This window comes from Pseudonaja textilis, chromosome 2 (genome assembly GCF_049901715.1).
Source record: "Pseudonaja textilis isolate UNSWEBS1 chromosome 2, rPseTex1.2, whole genome shotgun sequence".
In the NCBI taxonomy this organism is placed as follows: domain Eukaryota; kingdom Metazoa; phylum Chordata; class Lepidosauria; order Squamata; family Elapidae; genus Pseudonaja; species Pseudonaja textilis.
In genome coordinates, this window is record NC_141991.1 from 122,019,163 (window position 1) to 122,039,370 (window position 20,208).

Here is a 20,208-nt window from a genome sequence, read left to right on the forward strand (position 1 = left end):
AGGACGGAGACAGAAGAAAAAGACAGCAAACGCCACAAAACAAGGCACCTTTTGTCTTGGCAAAAGTAGAAAGTGGCAAGCTGCTGTTAAAGAGTTTCTACCGGCAAAAGCCAAAACCCGGGCCATCGGAGTGGTTATATGGGCTAGGGAATATATCCATGCGTCACAGCTTGAAATATGCAAATGTACCCATACTTGTACCTGACTCCATTTTAGATACTCTTCCTTCAGGCAGCTGGGTTGTTAGGCATTGCAGTGGGGATAGTGAGTGGACTTGGAGCGGAAACTCCCCCTGAGCATGTAATTTTCAAATGGGAAGGCAGGTCCAAGACTTCCCCCAGCCCTAAGTAAGAGCGATGCTGGGCACCCTTTTTATAAAATAAAAAGTATGTTTTGAACTCTGACTGTTTAATTTACGAGCTGCTGTGGCTCAGATGTTGTCCTTATGAGGCTCGCGAGCGACCTTTCCCAAATGCTAAATCACGGTATGTAGAACCACTGCCAACAGTGAAATGAAAATCACGAACTTCAGTTGTAAAACACACGGAAAAGGAGATTCGGCAATAAACTTCACTGCCGGTTCAATGGAGGCCACCAGGCAGTCTGCACTGTTGCATCAGAAATTTTAATGGACACAAAAGTTAGATTTTGTTTTTTTTAAAAGCTAGCAATGCAAAGGCTGCATTTTAAATAATTAGGATTTACTTCCATTTTTGTCATTCTTTTAAAACCCCAAACAATCGAACTATGACTGACAACACTCTGGTAAGATATACAGTTAACTTACAGGCAAGGATGTGCTTGCACTTAGGAGGCAAGTGCCAAAAGTTAAAATAGCTCATTAGTCTGTCAACACCCCTGTTAAGTAGTAATATTGTACCACGTAAGCAGATAGGAACAGATGGACCTCTATTTTTACAACCAACCTTATTTGGAATAAATCATTCTTTTTTTCACACCCAAGGAACTGAGATTAAAATAATGGATACCTTAAAAAACTGACACCTAGAAATGGCACTAACACAGCACAGAACGAGAGGACTGATCAACTGTTATATTAGCTTGACCTTGGCTCTCGCCGCATCCAGTCCTGAAAAATTTCATCCCTCTGTCCCAAAGAGAGTGAAGCACAAGAGTCAGTAGAAGCAGTAAGTCGTTTCTCACCCAACCCAGCAAAAGGGTTCCTGTTAGCCAATGGGCTGCGTTTAAGTCTCTCTACTCACACCCACCCCTTCTCTCACGCATGAAACAGAGTTCCTCTATGCTAACAACAACAACGACGAAGAGCCAGGATTGCTTTTGTGTCCTAATCTCAAAGGAGGCAAACTGGAGGAAGCTGCATCAAGCAGCAGAGAAAACAACAGTCCCTGCTGGAGGCAGGGGGAGCGGAGTGGGGCTGGGTGGGGTGTCCTTTGGTTTGATCCAAGCCTCAGGGCTGGGCAATTTTGGCAGCTTCTGCCTTGATAAGAGCAATCAGATCTTGGTTGATGAGGAAAACAAAGCGCAAGCTGGCAATCTGGAAAGAGAGGGTGGGAGGGAGAAGAGAATCAAATCAGTTTGTTCATATATATTCTGCTTTCGCACTCAGTTAAGACATGAGCCACCTTGAGGAAGTTTTTCTGCCAGTGTGGAGAGCTGCAATGGAAGCTAACTAGAAGGTTCTTGGCCTAAAGTAACTCATGTGTCCTCCTTCCTGACCAGGCTCTTATTATGAGCCAGCCCTCCATTTAAGGCAGCCTCAGTTTTGGTCACCATGATGTAAAAACAAGATGTTGAGACTCTAGAAAGAGTGCAAAGAAGAGCAACAAAGATGATTAGGGGACTTGAGGCTAAAACGTATAAAGAACGGTTGCTGGAACTGGGTATGTCCAGTCTGACGAAAAGAAGGACTAGGGGTGACATGAGAGCAGTCTTCCAATATCTCAGGGGCTGCCATAAAGAAGAGGGAGTCAATCTATTCTCCAAAGCACCTGAGGGTAGGACAAGAAGCAGTGGATGGAAACTAATCAAAGAGAGAAGCAAATTAAAACTAAGGAGAAATTTCCTGGCAGTTAGAACGATTGATCAGTGGCACTGCTTGTCTCCAGAAGTTGTAAATGCTCCAACACTGAAATTTTTAAAGAAGAGATTGGACAACCATTTGACTGAAGTGATGTAGGGTTTCCTGTCTAACCAAAGGGTTGGACTAAACGACCTCCAAGGTCCCTTCCAACTCTGCTATTCTATTCTATTCTATTCTATTCTATTCTATTCTATTCTATTCTATTCTATTCTATTCTATTCTATTCTATTCTATTCTATTCCATTCCATTCTAATCTACTCTAATCTATTCTATTCTATTCTATTCTATTCTATTCTATTCTATTCTATTCTATTCTATTCTACTCTACTCTACTCTACTTCTATTCTATTCTATTCCCCTTCTGAGAGCTACAGTTCCAACCCCTCTGAAGATGCCATGCTCATGAAAGCTGACAGCAACTGGGCTCAACTGCATCCATGCAGATAGGCTGTAAGCATGGTGTAGACCCACAGGTCATTTGCCCTGGCTTTTATAACTAAATTTACAGCAATATTTATATTCTAGCCACTTCAAATAATTCTAAGCAGTTCAACGTTTAAAAAATACACAGGTAAAGCAGAACAATATGCCGATACAAAGTTCTCAGTGCTTTAGTATAGTTAAGTGCACAAAACCAAATTAAAAAAATAATACAAGAATAAAAACTACAGATTCAGCATCAATTAGCAAGAAATGCTATTTAATTTAATCTGAGCTCCAAATTCCCAGTTTTCCCACTCTCTAAAAAGAAAACAGGACTGGACCACGATCCTACAGGCAAGAAGACAATATCTAACTCAAACTGCTCACCTCAACCACAGAGTTATTGCTGAGTTTCCACTTGCTGCCACAGAGCACTGGCCGTCCATCAACGTAAATGGGCCGTCGGCCTTCATTGGCCAAGAAAAAGTCCCCATTGTTCTTCAGCTTGATGACACCTATGGGAATTAGAATTAGAATTCTTTCATTGGCCAAGTGTGATTGGACTTTGTCTTTGGTGCAAATGCTCTCAATGTACATAAAAGAAAACATACATTCGTCAAGAATCATCAGGTACGACACTTAATGATAGTCATAGGGTACAATAAGCAATCAAATCATACTAGGAAACAGTCAATAAAAATCGTAAGGTTATAAGTGACAAAGTTACAGTCATACAGTCACAAGTGGGAGGGGATGGGTGATAAGGAGTGATGAGAAGATTAATAGTAATAGTAGTGCAGACTTTGTAAAATTGTTGGACAGTGTTGAGGGATGTGCATTTAGGAAGAGATTAAGGTGACTTCCCAGGAGGAAGAGAACGAAGCCACAATGGAATGTCATTGGGTCCTAAGCCACATGAATTTAGGCCACAGCCACCATGCCAGCCACTGCTTTTAAAAAACATGTTGACCTTTCTTGAGAAATGGTTATCTTCAAAAGTTAAAGAGCCGATCTCCCTCCAGAGAAGCTCTCTAACTAAGTAGCCTGATGAATGGCCACTGAAAACAGGTAGTCCTTGACTTACAAAGTTATAACACCCCTTTTCCTCAAAAGCTACTTACAACCCGATTTCAAAGTTACGACGGATGCATACCCACGCACCCACCCAGAGTTACGTGATTGCATTTTGGGCTCTTGGCAGTCGGCTCAAACTTCATGGCCTTTTTGTAGCATCCCGTGCTCATGGGACTGTGGTTTTTGATGCCGCTGCCAGTTTGCAACGTTTTACTTCTAGTTTCTGTCAAAAAATGTCCATTGGATAAAATGGATTTGCCTTAGTCAGTGTTCACTTCAATGACTAGGGCATTCGCTTAATGCCCCCCACCCCCCAAAAAAACTCAAGTCATGCCTCAACTTACAATGGGTAATTCCATGCTCAATGGTAAATCGGGGACTGTCTGTATGTACTTTTTACATGCTGATAGTAAATATATGAGAAAAACCGCAGAGCTTGTTTGGATTCATAGAATTTCACCTAATGCCTCGAAGGGGGTCATTAGAATAATAAACAGCTCCTTACATTTGCCCTACTTTCACATTTTAAAGACAGCTGTTTCTCCTAGCCAAAAAAAGAGAAATTTCTCAGGCATTTCGCACTGTGAAGTCAGTGTATCAGTAACCACAAACAAGAGATTCGGGATCCAGTTCCTGATCGCAACACTTTCTTAAGCATGGCTGTACTCAGCTTGCCCAACAAAGTATCTTTTTTCTCGGCAATCCAGAGGCAAGAATCACTTCCGTTACCTTGTTTGCGGGAGATTTTCCAAGCAGGGCCTTCCAGTGCCAGATCTACATCAATCTGATTGTCTTTAGTGGCTCTGCCAAGTGTGATCTAAGAAAAGGAAATCAGATAAAGAAATCACTTTGCGTTCTCAAAGCGGTCAGGGTTTTGCCGGCTTCAGCGACCAAAATAAATCAAGTGAACTGACACAGTACATGGTTTTTGATTTTGCAAACATTGACTTTTCTAAAAGACCCCATGAGGGCATGGAGACAAGCAAAGATCAGTGGAAAAAAAAAAAGTGAAGCTCATCACTGGATTGAAAATGACATTTTTAACATGGGTTCTCAGGTTGTCATTTTGTCACAAAAAGTAAATTACATAAGATACTAATGGAGTAACAGTCAAGGTAATGGAAATCAGAAACCCACGTTCATTCTCCACTCCACTGCCAGTACAGTGTTATCTTCCACCGTCTGGAGAAAGAATAAAAACAATATCGGGACCTCTTGAATTAAAAACTCTTCTTCTAACAAAATGTTCTCACTGAAATCACCCAGAATCTTCAACGTACATACAAATATGCCATGTACTTCCAAATCCAATGCAGCTTGATTGTGGTGCTTGATTTGCATTATTGAAAAATGATTCAACCTCCTCTCCTTGACCCGAGCTAGTAATAAGGAGTTCACCTCCTTAGTTTTGGGCATGGCTGAATGAAAAACAGAACTGACCTCCCGGGAGCGCATGAGGTAGCGCACCATCCGTCCACGCAGCACCGCCAAGGTCTGGTTATCAAAATCAGGGGAGCTCATTCCTAGGAGGGGGGGGCAAAAAAAAGAAATCAGACTGACAAGATTTTGGAAAATGGAGTCAACCAGTAGCAAGCTTGGCAAGAGCAAAGTGCCTAGTGTCGCCTTTGGCATATATGTTTAATAAATAAATAAATCGTGCTTGGGAATTATTTGTAACCCGCGGTCCCCAATCTTTCTGGCTCCACAGACCGGCAGTGGGAGAGGGAGGGGATGATTTCGCAGGCGCAACCTAATCCCCTACGTGTGTAAATGGAAGCTTCACATACTCCCCCACCACTTGCATGGACCAATTCCCAACGGGCCGCAGACCAGTACTGGTCTACGGACTGGAAGTTGGGGGCCCTCAATTTCTATCACTTCCGTTTCAAAACTTTGGTTCCCATCTACATCCTTCCAAGATTCTCCAGCAGCTCTTTCCACTACAAGAGGCCTCTGCAGATTTTTCTCACCTGTTATACTATCCACCAGCACTTGCCATTTGTGTAGCTCTTGCTCTAGCTGCCGAATCTCACGCTTCTGCCTCCGGTCTGCCACAGTCAGTTCTGAAAGGAGGAAGGTTAATAACCACGTGTTGAACAGAAAAATGCAATGGCGTTCTTTTGTAATAAAGCTATACATAATTTGGGTTCCTAGAAATCCCGGGCTTGTTTTTTGTTTTGTTTTTCAAATTCCCTTCCTTGGGTTTTCTACCACCACTCAATCCTGGCGGCTCTTTCTTCTGCTTTTTGCGGGAAAACCAAGGAAGAACATGGCGGAAATTGACTGAAGAATCCTAGCACTTTAGGCTCTCACATCTCTCCCAACGAGGCTTCTTCCTTCCTTTGGCTCTGCTGCTATCAGGCTTCTAACTTCAGAGGTTCTTGCCAAAAGGAGGTAGAAGGCCCTGGAGCCATTTCCTTAGTCATCGAGAAAGCAAAATTCAGCCCTACTTTTCTTCCACAGCTTTCCAACACAGATTCTAATCCTTGGAGTTAGTACTGCCCAGTGTTTTGACCAAATAGAAAATAGTCAGAAACACATAAAGCTGATAATGCAAAAAACACAGCCATCTAAAATTTCTTTTCGGTCCGTATGTAGCTTCACATTATCAAACCCAATTTAACTTACCATGTTCCAACACTTCATCTCGGACATCTCTATACGGAAAGAGGAAAAGGGTAGAGAAAAAGAGAGACAAAGAAGGTTAAGTAGATCATAGACTGCTCATTGATTACTCCAGTATGAGTTTAGCATTTGCTTCTGTTCTATTGAAATTCCATTATTAAACACATGTATGCACTTTGGGTCAGATTAAGACTGTCACCGGTGCAACGCAGACAACTTCAAAAAGCAAATGACTACAAGTTTCCAGCTGGAATTCCCCAGGACAGCCAGGATGCTGGCTACAGAACAGATGGAAATGAAAGCGCTGTAAAAGCTAGTCAACAACTGTCGTCAGATCTAAACTCTACTGTGACACAATTCCTGGACATTCAATCTGGAAGGGAAACAGGAGTGGCTTCAAATTGTCATTCTAAACACTGAAAGGATGTTTGCCCATCCCCAAGTCAGCCAAGCCGCATCGGTGGCAGAATGCTCTACGGTTAAAAGGAGAGAGGGCTGGTGGTGTTATCTCCTAGCTTCTCACTTACTTCAGCTTGCTGTCATCTATCATGTCTTCAGCATCTGAGAAATTGAGCACTTGGTCTCCTTTGGGCAGTGGCTGCACTGCAGAGAGGAGGGAACAAGGTAGTTTAGAATTCAGATCCCAGCCTCAGCCTCAGCCTCAGCCAAGGAATCAGCAGACCGCCTTACCTGTTTGATCGTCCAGGAGGTAGTACTGCTTCATGAGTTGCCAATGTGTCTGCAAGACTTTAGCAGTGCGGGAAGGATAGAAAATCTCTGGATGTTTGTGCAGCAAATCCTGGAAGGTCTCCAAACTTGGCTGACTGGTCTAGGCGAACAACAGAAAGAAAGTGAAAGCAGGAGTTGTCATTACACAGAGTGGTCTTTATTGCTAATATTATAAACATTTCCACGACAAAGGGTCTTAATCAGGTTTAAGTGTATCTCAAGCCTTGTTGTGCAATGCATTTGCTAACTTCAGATTTCCTGAAATCCATAGCAGTAAGGTTTGCAAATGGCACCAACTCTAAAATGGCTCCAACCTGGTCTATTATACTGTATGTATTAATTGCAGAAACAAGGAATAATTCTCACAAAAAAACTTTTCTCAGCATTGAGAAGAGGAAATGTCCGTGAGTTATAGAGGGATAAAGCAGAACTTGTGAGGCATTAGAGGCTGACAGAAACCCAAGTTTGCTCTGTGTCAGAGCTACTCCGGCTGGGGATGTGACATCCAGGTTTATTGCTCCTTACCGATCCCACTTTGCTTAGCAGCTGTTCCTCTGCTTTGCTAAAAAGCACTTTGCTCTGCATGGATGCAATGGCTTCAGGATGCAGTTGCCTCATTGCTTGGCAAGACAGTCTGTAGAGAATGAAGACAAAGGAATCAAGAATTCATTGGCTTCACTGACTCAGTGGGATTGTTGTCTCTCCAAGAGTCTCCAGCAGAAAGAATGAAAGAGGAAAAACAAGGCTGTACACGAATTCTGTACACTGAATTCATTAATATGAAATTCATTAATATGAAAACAGATTCAATAAAGTCCCAAGTAGTTGATATATGTATCCTGTCTTTTTCAAAGGGGGTATGTCAGGATTTTTCATGTTTTAGAAAGCTATCCTGATATTTGCATATCCAAAGAAATGCGAGATGACCATTTCAGGAAAAGTTGGAGATGTCAGAATAAACGTTTTCACGTTAATTCCAGCACTGATGAACTAGAAACTAATTCTCTCAATTTAAAACCATCTTCCCTCCCAGTCATGTTTAAGAATGTTATTGTTTTTTCTAGTGGTAGGATTCGAGTGCCACATGATTAGAAAACCCCTCTTTACCTAAGAAAAAGTAAATAAAATATGCATTGGGAAGTAGAACATCAAAATACCGCTTACAATGATCAGGAATCATTATTCATCTCTACTATGAAGACAAGCTCATTTAGAACAAACATAACAGCATCAATATTTAAACTGGACTACTTCGTTTTAACCCTCTGGAAATCTGGAATCTATGCTACTTTCGTGTTTCTTCCACCTGTGTGTCATGCCCCTGGTGGAGACTGACTCTGAGGGAGAGGAGAAACAGCCGACAGGAAGTGGAAGTGTGGCTCTGGAGGTTGTGGAGGAGGCTGGGGAAGGGCAGAGGCCAGCTGGGCAGTCAGAGGAGGACGCAGGCCCATCCCCTCTCCATCCTAGGGCATGTAGGGAGGAGAGGATAAGGGGGAGACGTGGTCTACTTGGGAGGAGAGGGCCTTGATCCTCTTCATGGGCTGCAGCTGTGATAACTGAATAAGAGGACGGACATGGGTACGGGCAAACGTTGGAAACAAAGCATGGAAATATCTCTAGTTTATGGTTCCTCTCTGAGTTTGGCGTCCTTTCCAGTGTGTGTTCTGTTATCTGTGGACGTCCTCCAGCCCTTATCTTGCCTGGTTTGTGTTGTTTTTTTCCCTCCTTCTTGTAACTGCTTGTGTGGGAGTTTTTTTGTCTTCCGTCAAGGCTATTTGGAGCTTGGAAGCAAAGAGAAGGAATAAAAGGGGCTTCACTGGGTTTTTGTGACTGTGTTTATTTTGTATCCCCATCCTGGGTCATCATGCTGTGGTTCTATCAGTCCATCAACAATATAGTCAAATCCACGTTCTGCTTTTACTACATTGCATGCTATCTCTGTCACATAAGAACTGTGGGAGGAATGAACTACATGCAGGAATGTTATCTAAATCAGGAAGTGACCAGTTTCCATGAAAACAACCAGTTCCATCTTAAGCTTTTTTCCCCTCTTCCAGCTTGATTAGCCTTCTGGACTTTGTCTTGGACCCTCTGCCTAGTGGGGAACCAGATGACACAGCCATGCGCCAGCAGGAGCCACGGCTGCAGCAGAAGCAGCCAGCAGGAGAGCGGACAGCAAGGGTACTGGTGCAAGCAGACCAGGCCTGCTGCTGGAGACTCTTGATTCTCTCCTCAGCTGGAACACACTGAGTTTGCTTCTTCCTCCAAGAGAGAGGAAAATTTAACATCCAATTTGCAAGAATCGGATCCAGCAGTTAGATCGCTAGATAACATCCCTGTGGTACGGAAGAAAAGATCACGGTTGGCAGTGGCACCTGGAACAGGCTGAAATGACACCCCAGTGATGACACATATGCCACTGCATCTATTTGTCATGTATTCTCTCTATTGACATCACGAGAGGTGGGAGTCAACACTGCTTCTCAACAGCTTTGAAACTGCACATAAAGTGGGAGAAGGGGGGGGGAGAACCCCGATCATTCTTCCCACATAAAAATCAATGAATCCTTATTGGTGTTTCAGGGGTTCTCTTTCCTATCAAGGAAAGCCACAAGAGGAGCTATACTGAAAGGAACGGGGAAACCTCGCCAGACAATGGCTTCCATATAATAAGGGGGGCAGAAAGAGACCTAATATATACTTTGTCACAGACATGGCCACACATGACCCTTTATCCCAAGACTCTGCTTGAAAGTAGGATCCACTAAGTCAAAAGAATTCACTTAACATATAGAATCTCCACAGAGGAAAGTTTTCTGGAAACTAGACCAACACATGTGTGTCTTTCAGCATACTGGGATGCTTGCCTCCCCTTAAGCGAGCGATTTGCTTCTAGTCCTCAGCTGGTAGTGGCTCAGGTTGCCACTTGCCTAATTTTGGAAACAAGAGTGGGAGCCTTCCCCACAGCTCTGTCCTCTCCCTATGAGAATCAGGACTGTGTGAATATGACCAAACTTACTTGGAAATCACAGGATCGTAGAGTAGAGCATACCACCGCTCCTGGATTTCTCGCAGATTAAAGCGACAGCTGAACTTCACTCCCAGGTGCACAGAGGTCAGGTCATTGGTCTTCAGAGAGAAAGAAAAAGAGATCTCAGTTCTAGAGTGGGCAAAAACAGTCAGGCTTGGGGCAAGTAGAGAAAAAAAAAGAAAAGAAAGAAAGAAAGAAAGAAAGAAAGAAAGAAAGAAAGAAAGAAAGAAAAGAAAGAAAGAAAGAAAGTAGAAGAAGGAAGGAAAAAAATAAAAAAAAAGAAAGAAAGAAAGAAAGAAAGAAAAAGAAAGAAAGAAAGAAAGAAAGAAAGAAAGAAGCAACTATATTGGTTTCCAACATTTTGAGCTTAAATGGAACAGAACCCACTGAAGGATAAAGCGATCAAAAACTGATTACAAAAAACTGCTGGGGTAGGATGGATGTTTTTAGAAAATCAATATACTTCTGCATCCATGGTGGACTGAGTCAAGCTTCAATACTGGTTCTACAGATACTTGACTTTAGTAAGTAATGGTGTAATGGTGCCTCCGATTGTTGTTCTTAAACAAATATGGTGGTTGTAAAGTGAATGTGGCAGTCCTAAAGAGAACTCATTGTTCATTATGGAGCGGTTTTGCTGAAAACCGGAAATGCATTGGAAAAAACATGGTAAAATGCAATTATGTGGCCATGAGACACTGCAAATGGCAGTCAATGCAGGCCAGCTGCCAAGCAACCCAACATGCGATCCCCCATTGGACCTGGGGAGGAGAAGGATCCATCATAGCTTTGGTTGCTAAGCAACTGGTTGTAAGTTGAGGACTACCTGTTCTAACTGGAAAAGGCACACATTAAAAAGATTCAAAAAGAGGGTGAGAATAGTCTCCAGATATATTTGGAAGAGAACTGCTTAGGAGCCTCATGTAAGCTATTCTAGTTTTCTTGGCATCCAAAAGGATTTAAATAGCCTTTCTGAGCCACGGTGAATAAACATCTGGAACATGTGTTCTCTAAGTTCATTCCACTACCTGAAGCACAGCATTGATCAGCAACAGATCATCGGTGGGTTTCCAGCGGCCCAAATCCTTGGTGACCTGCAAGGGCTGCTTGCTCTTCTTCATCCGTTTGGTGAGGCTGGGATTTGGAGCAGGGCTTGGAGTGACAGGAGTTGAGATGGACTTGGACACCTGAAGAGGCAGAGGGGAAGATTATCCCATCTACTCAAAGAGTCTTCGGCAGGCCTTAAGTTCAGAAGGCAACCAGGAAGTGGAAGCCCTTGGATTCCCATTTTGCTACAAGGACACAGGAATCTAACTTTGCCTGGCAGGGTTGGCTTATTCCACGAAAGAGGATTTCAAACCAACCCAGCTTTTAGAACATATTGTCAGTTACAGAGAAACAAAACAAGCCATTCCTAAAGAAACTGCCAGTCAGACTTACAAACGAATGAAAAAGAAAACAACTAAAAGGTTGGGCACCATTATTTCTTAATATGTATTTAATGTACATATTTAAGTTATGCACTGATAGTTTGTACTGGAATGTGGATTCAATAAAAGAGTCATAGTTACATGTACGGTAAGAGTGTCTTATGTGCGACATGGAGAACAATAAGAGGCTTTCTGAAGGCCCTCTCCCAGTGAAACACAATGTCACTGACTCACCTTCTTCTTTTCGCTAGAAGATGGCTCACTGCCAGAGCAGCGTCCGGGCTCCACCCCGCTGGGGCCTTTGGCCCGGCTGGATGATTTGGCAAGGCTGCTTTCTACCAACTCATCATCAAATTTCTTCCGCTTGATGAATCTAGAATGGTGAACATCCGCATTGCCGTAATCTCAAGGAAACAGCTACCCTCCTTCACTACTTTCGTTAACAACAGGGAGTCATGGATGACTTCATTGGACATGCTTTCACTTAACAGGATTGTGGACCAAGTCTTTTAAGAAAAGCCCAAGCTATATTTGCATACGGCATAATTACTCATATTAGGTCAAACAGCATTTTAACAACCATATCTGGGGTGGGGTGGGGGGGGCATTTGCACAATTACCCTCAGTCACTTGGCTGATTAATATGCAAACCACATACACTTAATTTACTGTCACATTTTTGCAGTAATTAAGAGCAGCCATTATTTCCCGTTACCTCTAATAAGAACTTGAGACTAAGATCAATTGTTGGTGTGGACTGAAAGTAGCGACTCTTTCAGGTTAAGTCAGTACATTTAATCATGGGAAAGCTATCAGCTGTGATTAAGAAACTGCACAGGATATGGGATAAAATGCTCTGAGGGATTGGAATGCATTACATGAACATGTCTCTGTACACAAAATGTTTGAGACGTATTTTATAATTTATATAGAATTCTACAGGAGGAGGACTTGTTCCTTATGGCACTAACCTCTAACCTATTTGACCCCATGAACTACACTGAAAAATCAAATAATGTTCTCTAATCAGCAAGAACATTTACACAATTATTCTCTTGCTTTTATAGCAACAGACTTATATGCTGCTTCACAATGTTTTACAGCTCTCTCTAAGCAGTTTACAGTCAGCCTCTTGCCCCCAACAATCTGGGCTCTCATTTTACTGAACTTGGACGGATAGAAGGCTGAGTCAGCCTTGAGCTGGTGAGATTTGAACTGGCAGTCAGCAGAAGTAGCCTGCAGTACTGCATTCTGACCACTATGCCACCACAGCTCATTTATGTTCAAGAGAACAAATATGGTCACTTCTGGTATATTTTGTGAGTCCCAAGATTCCATCCTTTCAATTAAAGGAATACCAAAGAAAACTTCTATCTTTGGCTGGAAAACCAACATGAGACCACAGTTTGATTAGACATCCTGTTGTTAACCTCCTGACTTAATCGGTGCAAATTAAAAGAAAGCAAAACACTTTGTGATTGCTCCAAAAGTTACAACTTCAATAGGTTTCACTCAAAACCAACATCCATTTTTAAACATCCTCAGAAAACAATGGCTCCGTTGCATCTACCTATGTAAAGAATCCAGCCTATTTAGCTATAACTTAGCCCTCATTTCCAACAAGCACCGTATTTCTAAATTTCAAATTCTCAACTCTTCAAACTAAAGGTATGTTTGAAGGCTAAATGTTCTCCTTTCCTTGGATCACCTTCCCAACTGCGTCCATCACAGTACCTGGATGAGCTCCGTCGTTTTGGAATGGCACCCGATACTTGCGATGCGCTCCTTTTTTGTCCTGCTAGAGACTCTTCGTCTTCGGAGCGGCTAGCTGTACCCGACGCCATCAGTCTGGAATCCAAAGTGTCTGCCAGAGACAGGAGCACAGATTCAATGCCTAGTGGTAACTAGTTCTGATTGGATCCCAAGCTGCAGCCATGTCTACTAGGTAGCTGATGCAGAGGGAACCAAAGGAAAGCACTTTTCCGCAAACTGATTATGGGTTCATCTCTAACCAGCAGTCTTAGAAGTCTAAAAGAAATTGTATAAATTGAAGTCTCTCACTTACAACCATTTAGTGATTGTTCCAAGTTACAACAGCATTGAAAAGTGACTTATGACCATTTTTCACATTTACGACCATTGCAGCATCCCCATGATCACGTGATCAAAATTCAAACACTTGGCAAATGATTCATACTTACGATGGCTGCTGCGCCCCAAGGTCACGTGATCCCCTTTTGCGACCTTCTGACAAGGAAAGTCAGTGCGGAAGCCAGATTCACTTAACAACCGGTGTACTAACTTATCAACTGCAGTGATTCACTTATCAATTGTAGCAAGGAAGGTTGTAAGATGGGGCAAAAAACTCACTTAACCAATGTCTCACTTAACAAGAGAAATGTTGGGTTCAATTGTGGTTGTAAGTCAAGGACTACCTGTACATGGAATATATAACTTAAAAGCAAGTTAAGCACCCACCTTATTCTAGTATATTTTTGCTTGGGAATATACTATCATTGATTTCAGAGGAAAATATTGTAAGCAATGTGCCCCACTACTACAATTAGTATTGCATAGAAGGCATTTTCCATCATGACGGTTTTCGAGGAAGATAACAATGGGCATAAGCATTTCGGTTATAGTTTTGCTTGGCCGCTAAGAGCAGCTACAGGAAGTCCTTGTTTAACAGCCACAATTGGTTCTAGAGTCTAAAAGTAAAGTTTCCCCTTGCACATAAGTGCTAGTCGTTTCCGGCTCTAGGGGATGGTGCTCATCTCCATTACAAAGCCGAAGAGCCAGCGCTGTCTGAAGACATCTCCGTGGTCATGTGGCCAGCGTGACTAAACGCCAAAGGCGCACGGAACACTGTTACCTTCCCACCAAAGTGGTCCCTACTTGCATTTTTACATGCTTTCAAACTGCTAGATTGGCAGAAGCTGAGACAAGTAATGGGAGCTCATTCCGTTACACAGCGAGAGGGATTCAAACCGCCGAACTGCTGACCTTTCGGATCAACAAGCTCAGCGTCTTAGCCATTGAGCCACCATGTCTCATTATTATTAATTATTAAGTCATTAGGTATAGTGGTGGTGAAGTGAAAGCCACTTATGACTGTGTTTATGATTTTATTTCAGCTTTCCTTTGCTTTATATTGTCAAAAGGATAAATCTCAAACAGTCTGGTGAGCCAAAGAGAACTCCAGAACTCATTTCACAAGGAAGCCAAGTAAAAGGGCAAATCTTATAGCTCTTTCTCTTCCCCCCACACCCTCCATTCCTGCCCTTTGGGATGTTCAGCCTGGCACTGGGATAATTAACAAGCAGAGAACTGATATTTATGTTTACATTCATTGGAGAGGAAGGAATTACAACAGAGCACACAGGTACTCCTTGACTTACGACTGGTCGTTTGGCAACCTTCAAAGTTACAATGGACTCTCTTTGGGGCTACTTACAACCCGGATTCAAAGTTCTGATAGTTGGGCCCTTCCTGATAGTCATGTGACTGAACTTCAGTCACTCAGCCAAACGCCATTACAGGTGTTTGCAGCACCCCACGGTCCCGTGATGTTTTGTGAGGGTTTTCGCTGAAAACCCAGCCTTACTTCCAATTTTCAGCAAAACTGTCTGCGTAGGAACACTTGGTCCCTTAACAACCACTGTGTTTAACCGCAGCAGTTGCTTTACAACTGTCATAATTTACAACTGTGATGGGCAGGCTCCATTGCAATTATAGGTTGAGGATTTCCTGTAATAATAATGGAGAATAAGCACTGAAAACTAGATCTTTTGTTTGCCAGCTGACCAGGAACTGCTTAGAACAGGGGGGGCCAACTTGTTGGACAAGACCCACTACCGGGTCATGGCCTATTTGCAACTGGGTCCTGTGACTTGTGGGACGGCATGCGTGCACAACCCAACTTACACGGGCACTGGCACTCGCAGTCCCACTTGCGCAAGCACTGGTGCTTGCAGCCCGTCATGTGAGCGCTGGCACTCACAGCTCCACTCATGCAAGTGGCGGGCCGCTCGCACAAATGCAGCTGTGCATGTGCACACAACTTCTCCTCTCACAAAACCTTCCCCTCTACCACCACCCTCGGCGCGCCGGGCTGCCAACCTGGAAAGGTTAGGGAGCGCTGGCTTAGGAAGTTAAAGAAAATCTTTAGTGTGAAACTGATTACCTCAGGATCAGGCAGAACTGAGCTTGCTAACTTGCAGTTAGTGCTTTTTAGGGACCCCACACGCTCTAGAGAAAAGCAGCTCAGGAAGAGAAAGGTTGTTTAGACCAGTGGCTCCCAGCCTTTTGGGCACCAGGGAAAGGTTCTGTGGAAAGATTTTTCTATGGACCAGAGGGAGCATGGTTTTGTGTGCTGCCTGCAACCCACAGATGGGGGCTTCGCTTGTTTGCGGGGCCCAATTTCTGACATGCCACAGACGGGAATTGGGGACTCCTGGTTTAGGCAATCTCTCAACTCGTGGGGTGAGGGAAAAAATAAGTGAGCCAAGTACAGCTCAAAGCATACCGACCGACTGTAATGGTGAACACATGACTGAGAGAGAAACAATCAGAAATCCAAGCATCAGTCGCAATGTTACTTTTTCATCATAACTACAAATGATGACTGTCCCAGATGTCACAAAACAAGGACTATCTGTACAGTCAGTTTGGAACTCAATCTTTGGACCAATAATTATCTTTTAGCTCAACTTTTTTCCACAGTTTCATTGTTGTAATATTAAAATGAGAGCGAGAGTTCCACAAACACCATCTTGAGTTCTTAAAAGGAAAAAGAACGATGCTCTTGAGTTACTCCTGGTGACTTCATGGATCCATGAAGTTGTTTATATGTGCATGTTGTTTATATGGCAACAGCATGAACAGTATGAATTTCTTCTTCCAGGATATTTTTTTCAATTTCCTGTTTTATTTTTGGGACAGCTTTGGAGCAGTCTACTAGTTTCCTATCCAAGTATTAACCACACTAAACTTGTTTGGTATTTCAATATCAATGTGTTGGTTAATTTAGTAAAAACAGTTACTGCCACTTGCTGGGCCAATTAAAGGAAAATATATCAAGCTCAATTCCTGACTTTGTCCTTGTTATTTCCTTGGTAGGAATACAGAAAAGCTTTAGTGTTGCCTATTTAAGTTCTACGACTCCGGGATTTCTGGATAGTCTCCCATCCTGTTACACTCTGCTGTAACTCCCAGAAGAAAACTAGGATATCAATATAACACCAAATAAAATGATACAATATTCAGGCCCAAAGTGGTTTAAGAGTGCTATCACAGCTGCTTCTTTCGATGTACAAAGTAAAATTACTAACATGACACTATTCCAATTCTGGATTAAAAGAAATACCAGATCCCAGCCCTACGTAAGCCACTGCTTCATTCCACGACTTAAAAGAAATAAGACAAAATAAACAAGTAAATATGATAGTGTGGTACAATGCTTCATCATCATCATCGTTGCTCAGAACTTCAAATACACTGATCTAGTTTTGGGTAACTCTCATTTTTTATATTGCCGCAGCCTTCTTTAACCTGGAGTCCTCCAGATGTGTCAAACATCGATTTATTTGAGAGCTGTAGGCAACAAAATTTCATTTTAACGTATGCCGATTAGTGCACATTCAAAGTGACAATAAAGTTCTTCTAAGTCTAATGTGATCAAAGATTATAGTGATTCATTGGGAGGATTTCCTTTATTAGAAAGAAAAGGAAAGTGGTATGACCAAAACAGAAATCGCAAAGTAAAGAATCTTGTTCAAGATTTGACAGCCTTCCCTAGTTTAATGCCTTCCAGAAGTTTGGCCTTATGGAAATTTGTGATCCAGCGTATTTAGAGGACGAAACAACTGCCTCAAAAGAAGGAAGAAGAAAAGGCAGAACGATGCCCAATTAATGAAACCATGCAAACAAGGCGAATCCAATCAGCCCAAGCGAATCAGACTGGCAGAATCTCGCCCCATAGAACGACAGGAAAAGCGGGGGAGGGAGAAAAGCGAAAGGCGCTTGCGCAGTTCTACTGCCGTCACTTTTTTGCGCATGCGCCCCTCCGTCCGCCTCCCTCGTTCGTTTCCTAACCAAGAAACGAAGCTATTCTTTCTCTCTATTTAATCTCAATAGATCTCAAGATGCTATATAAAGTCTGTAACAACATTACCTCACCATTCCCAATCGTTACGATAACGACAACAACGACTCCCGCCTCTCTGCGACGTCCATCTCGGAGACGCGAGAAAAAATCCCAATAACTTCCGATGAGAGAAAAGGAAAAATGAGACAATCGAAAGATCAGTTCCGGGTTATTGTCGCCTAGCCCGAGAGCCGAGAGAGGAGAGTGGCCATCTTGGTTAAGGGCACCGTTCCAGGGCTTTCGACTTTTTCGGACATCGTGATTTCAGTTAATATCATTCGTTTCCTGACGTACCTGCACACCTTCTGATTGGCATGAAGTTTCGCTCTGCCACAGACATTTAGATTTTAAAAAATCATTTTCACAGTCTTGTAGGGGAAATATGGAATAAGATGGACAGAGTGTAGACAGGACGGTGGCTTGAATTGCTATAATAAGATGGATCAAATAAGTCCATTCCAATCTCTTTTGGTTTGACAGCGATGTACAATTGTTAACAGAAGCTCATGTTTCTGTCTCTTTGAATATTAGTTGCAGAGGAGAAATAACGGGACGGCATTCGCCTCTCTTTTGGGACTCCTTGAGAAAGTAGCAGTTGGATGCCAGAAGACATTGCATTAGTTAGTGTTGGAATTTGGAATTAAACAGTCACCAAACCTCAGTCCAGGCAGTTGGATGCCAGAAGACATTGCATTAGTTAGTGTTGGAATTTGGAATTAAACAATCACCAAACCTCAGTCCAGGCATTGGATGAAGGAAATGGCTGATTCTAGGATAATTGTGATTAATATTATTTTGAATGAATGTATATGTTAGTGTGTATGTGTACACTTTTGATAGCAGGCAACAGAACTTCATTTTTAATGTACGCCATAGTCCCACACACAAAAAATAAAGGTTATCTTATCTAATAAGTTATCTTATCTTGGAAGCAAACTCTTTTATATTTATAGCACAAACATAATTAGCCATCACAGCATCTGTATAGATGGATCATTCAGTCTTGGAAATTGTGATTGTTAAGCAATAAGTGTCATTCTGAGTTACATTCATTTTATGCCATGTGTTATAAAAGGCTGTGTTAAAGTCTGGGATTTTGCAATTCATCCAGAGATTACAAGTGGATGTCACTTAGCCTGGGAGCAGCCCCCATGGTGTGGTAATTTGGGTGCATCTCAGTCACCAAAACGCCTTGGGTCAGTCTTTTTTTTTTTAATTATTGTTTGATTAATCTATAATTGATCTTTATTTTTAAAAAATACAGTGGTACTTATATAGCAATTACAGATGGTGGCAAGGATATTGATGCCACAGCAGGAGTAGAAATGTTCTGGCTGTTTGTGTTATTGTTAATGAAAAATGGGTATAATTTATTATGAATAAGAGTTATAACATGATCTCTAATTCACTGCAGATGTGCACACCAGCTGGTGTTTTGTGCCAAGACTCAACATATTAGTCAATTTTATTTGAATGCCTACCGCAACTTTTTAAAATGTAATATTTGTTAACTATCTCAGCAGCAGCAAAGCTGACATCAGCTTAATAGGTCTCTTATGTATATGTGTACATATATACACACAAGCGAAATTGACTACATCATGCCAAGTGATAAAATTATATTCTGCAATTGTACTGTCATCAATCATTTTAATGTCGGAAGTGACCATAGAATGGTACAAGCTAAAGTGAAGATAAATTGTTGACATGAGTATGTACATACTGTATGTGAATGTGAATATATATGAATGTTGGTGCCTTTTAAAAAAGCATTTTAAAATAATTTTATTTCATCTTTTCTCTCTCTGAAAAGCTGGGTAATTCATTGAAGAATATTTTGCTTATAGCCTTGTCCATATGCTGCTGAGATTTAGTTTTTATTTCTTCACAGCATCCTTTAGGACTGCTGCCATTAAACCTTCAAAGCTTGCAGCTTTTTAAAAACTATTATAGTCCTCTTTTTCTTATATAGAATTTTCTCAATATTTATGTCAAGCAATTTGGAAGAAGCAGCTATGGCAAGAACAATCTATTTTTGCACTAAGTTACCGTCACTTTTTTAAAAAGAGATCTGGATTTTTAATTATAGCCATTCCCAGGTCTACACTCTATAAAAGGGATTGGTATTCATTGACTCATCTATTCATGAAAGACCAGGCATTTTACTTATTTTTCTTGAAATTGGGGACAGAAGTTTAATCCTGTGATAACTGCCCATGGTTAATGTTCAAACTAATTAAGTTAAAGCCAACTGTGGGAGTGATAGTTTGTTCCTCAGCTAAAAGAACTGGCTGACATAAAAATTATATGAACCCAGTTGATAAGAACAAGTTGTGGATTCTATATCCCTGAACTGTGCATCTGCTATGCTGTCAGAGTTGGGATGTCATGCTGATGTTGATATCCTAAAGCATCAATAATGAGCTTGTCAACAGTTTTGCTTCCTGTGCCATAATAGTAAAAGAGAGGTGCGTTTGATAAATTTGAAAAGAGATCTAGTGCTATCACCAAAATAGATATAATCCTTCTTTATACATTATATTATGTATTATATACATTATATTAGCCTAGCAGTTAAGATACTGGGTTTGTTGACAAGAATGTTAGCAGTTTGAGACCCAAGCACCAAGTGATGGTTCTCAAAGCATAATCTTTAGATAACTGATGCTCTACCTGTTTTCCCACATT

At 41.8% G+C, this 20,208-nt stretch overlaps 1 protein-coding gene across 2 annotated transcripts; it reads right to left on the reverse strand.

Annotated features, from left to right (window-relative positions):
• Nucleotides 1-606: 606 nt before the first annotated feature.
• MCRS1 (microspherule protein 1) lies at nt 607-18,177 on the reverse strand. Of its 2 annotated transcripts, none has more exons than XM_087925117.1 (14): nt 17,553-18,177; nt 13,110-13,239; nt 11,610-11,748; nt 10,974-11,132; nt 9,934-10,043; nt 7,440-7,548; nt 6,876-7,014; nt 6,713-6,788; nt 6,189-6,217; nt 5,531-5,623; nt 5,001-5,083; nt 4,290-4,377; nt 2,874-3,001; nt 607-1,516 (listed from the first exon to the last, which is right to left on the reverse strand). In XM_087925117.1, the coding sequence occupies exons 2-14, from the start codon at nt 13,217-13,219 to the stop codon at nt 1,430-1,432; spliced, it is 1,350 nt and encodes a 449-aa protein (XP_087781243.1). In that variant the 5' UTR covers nt 13,220-13,239; nt 17,553-18,177; the 3' UTR covers nt 607-1,429. The 2 variants fall into 2 exon arrangements, with proteins under 2 accessions (XP_087781243.1, XP_026567025.1); XM_026711240.2 differs by having other exon boundaries at nt 17,548-17,677.
• Between the last annotated feature and the right edge of the window lie 2,031 nt (nt 18,178-20,208).

Bases quoted from the DNA above. Each gene is read 5' to 3' on its own strand.
- MCRS1 (XM_087925117.1), bottom strand. From the start codon at position 13,219: ATGGCGTCGGGTACAGCTAGCCGCTCCGAAGACGAAGAGTCTCTAGCA. The intron at 11,133-11,609 runs GTGAGTCAGTGA...CTGCCTCTTCAG, and splicing joins CTTCTAGCGAAAAGAAGAAG to GTGTCCAAGTCCATCTCAAC. The intron at 1,517-2,873 runs GTGAGCAGTTTG...CTCTCTTTCCAG, and splicing joins GCAATAACTCTGTGGTTGAG to ATTGCCAGCTTGCGCTTTGT.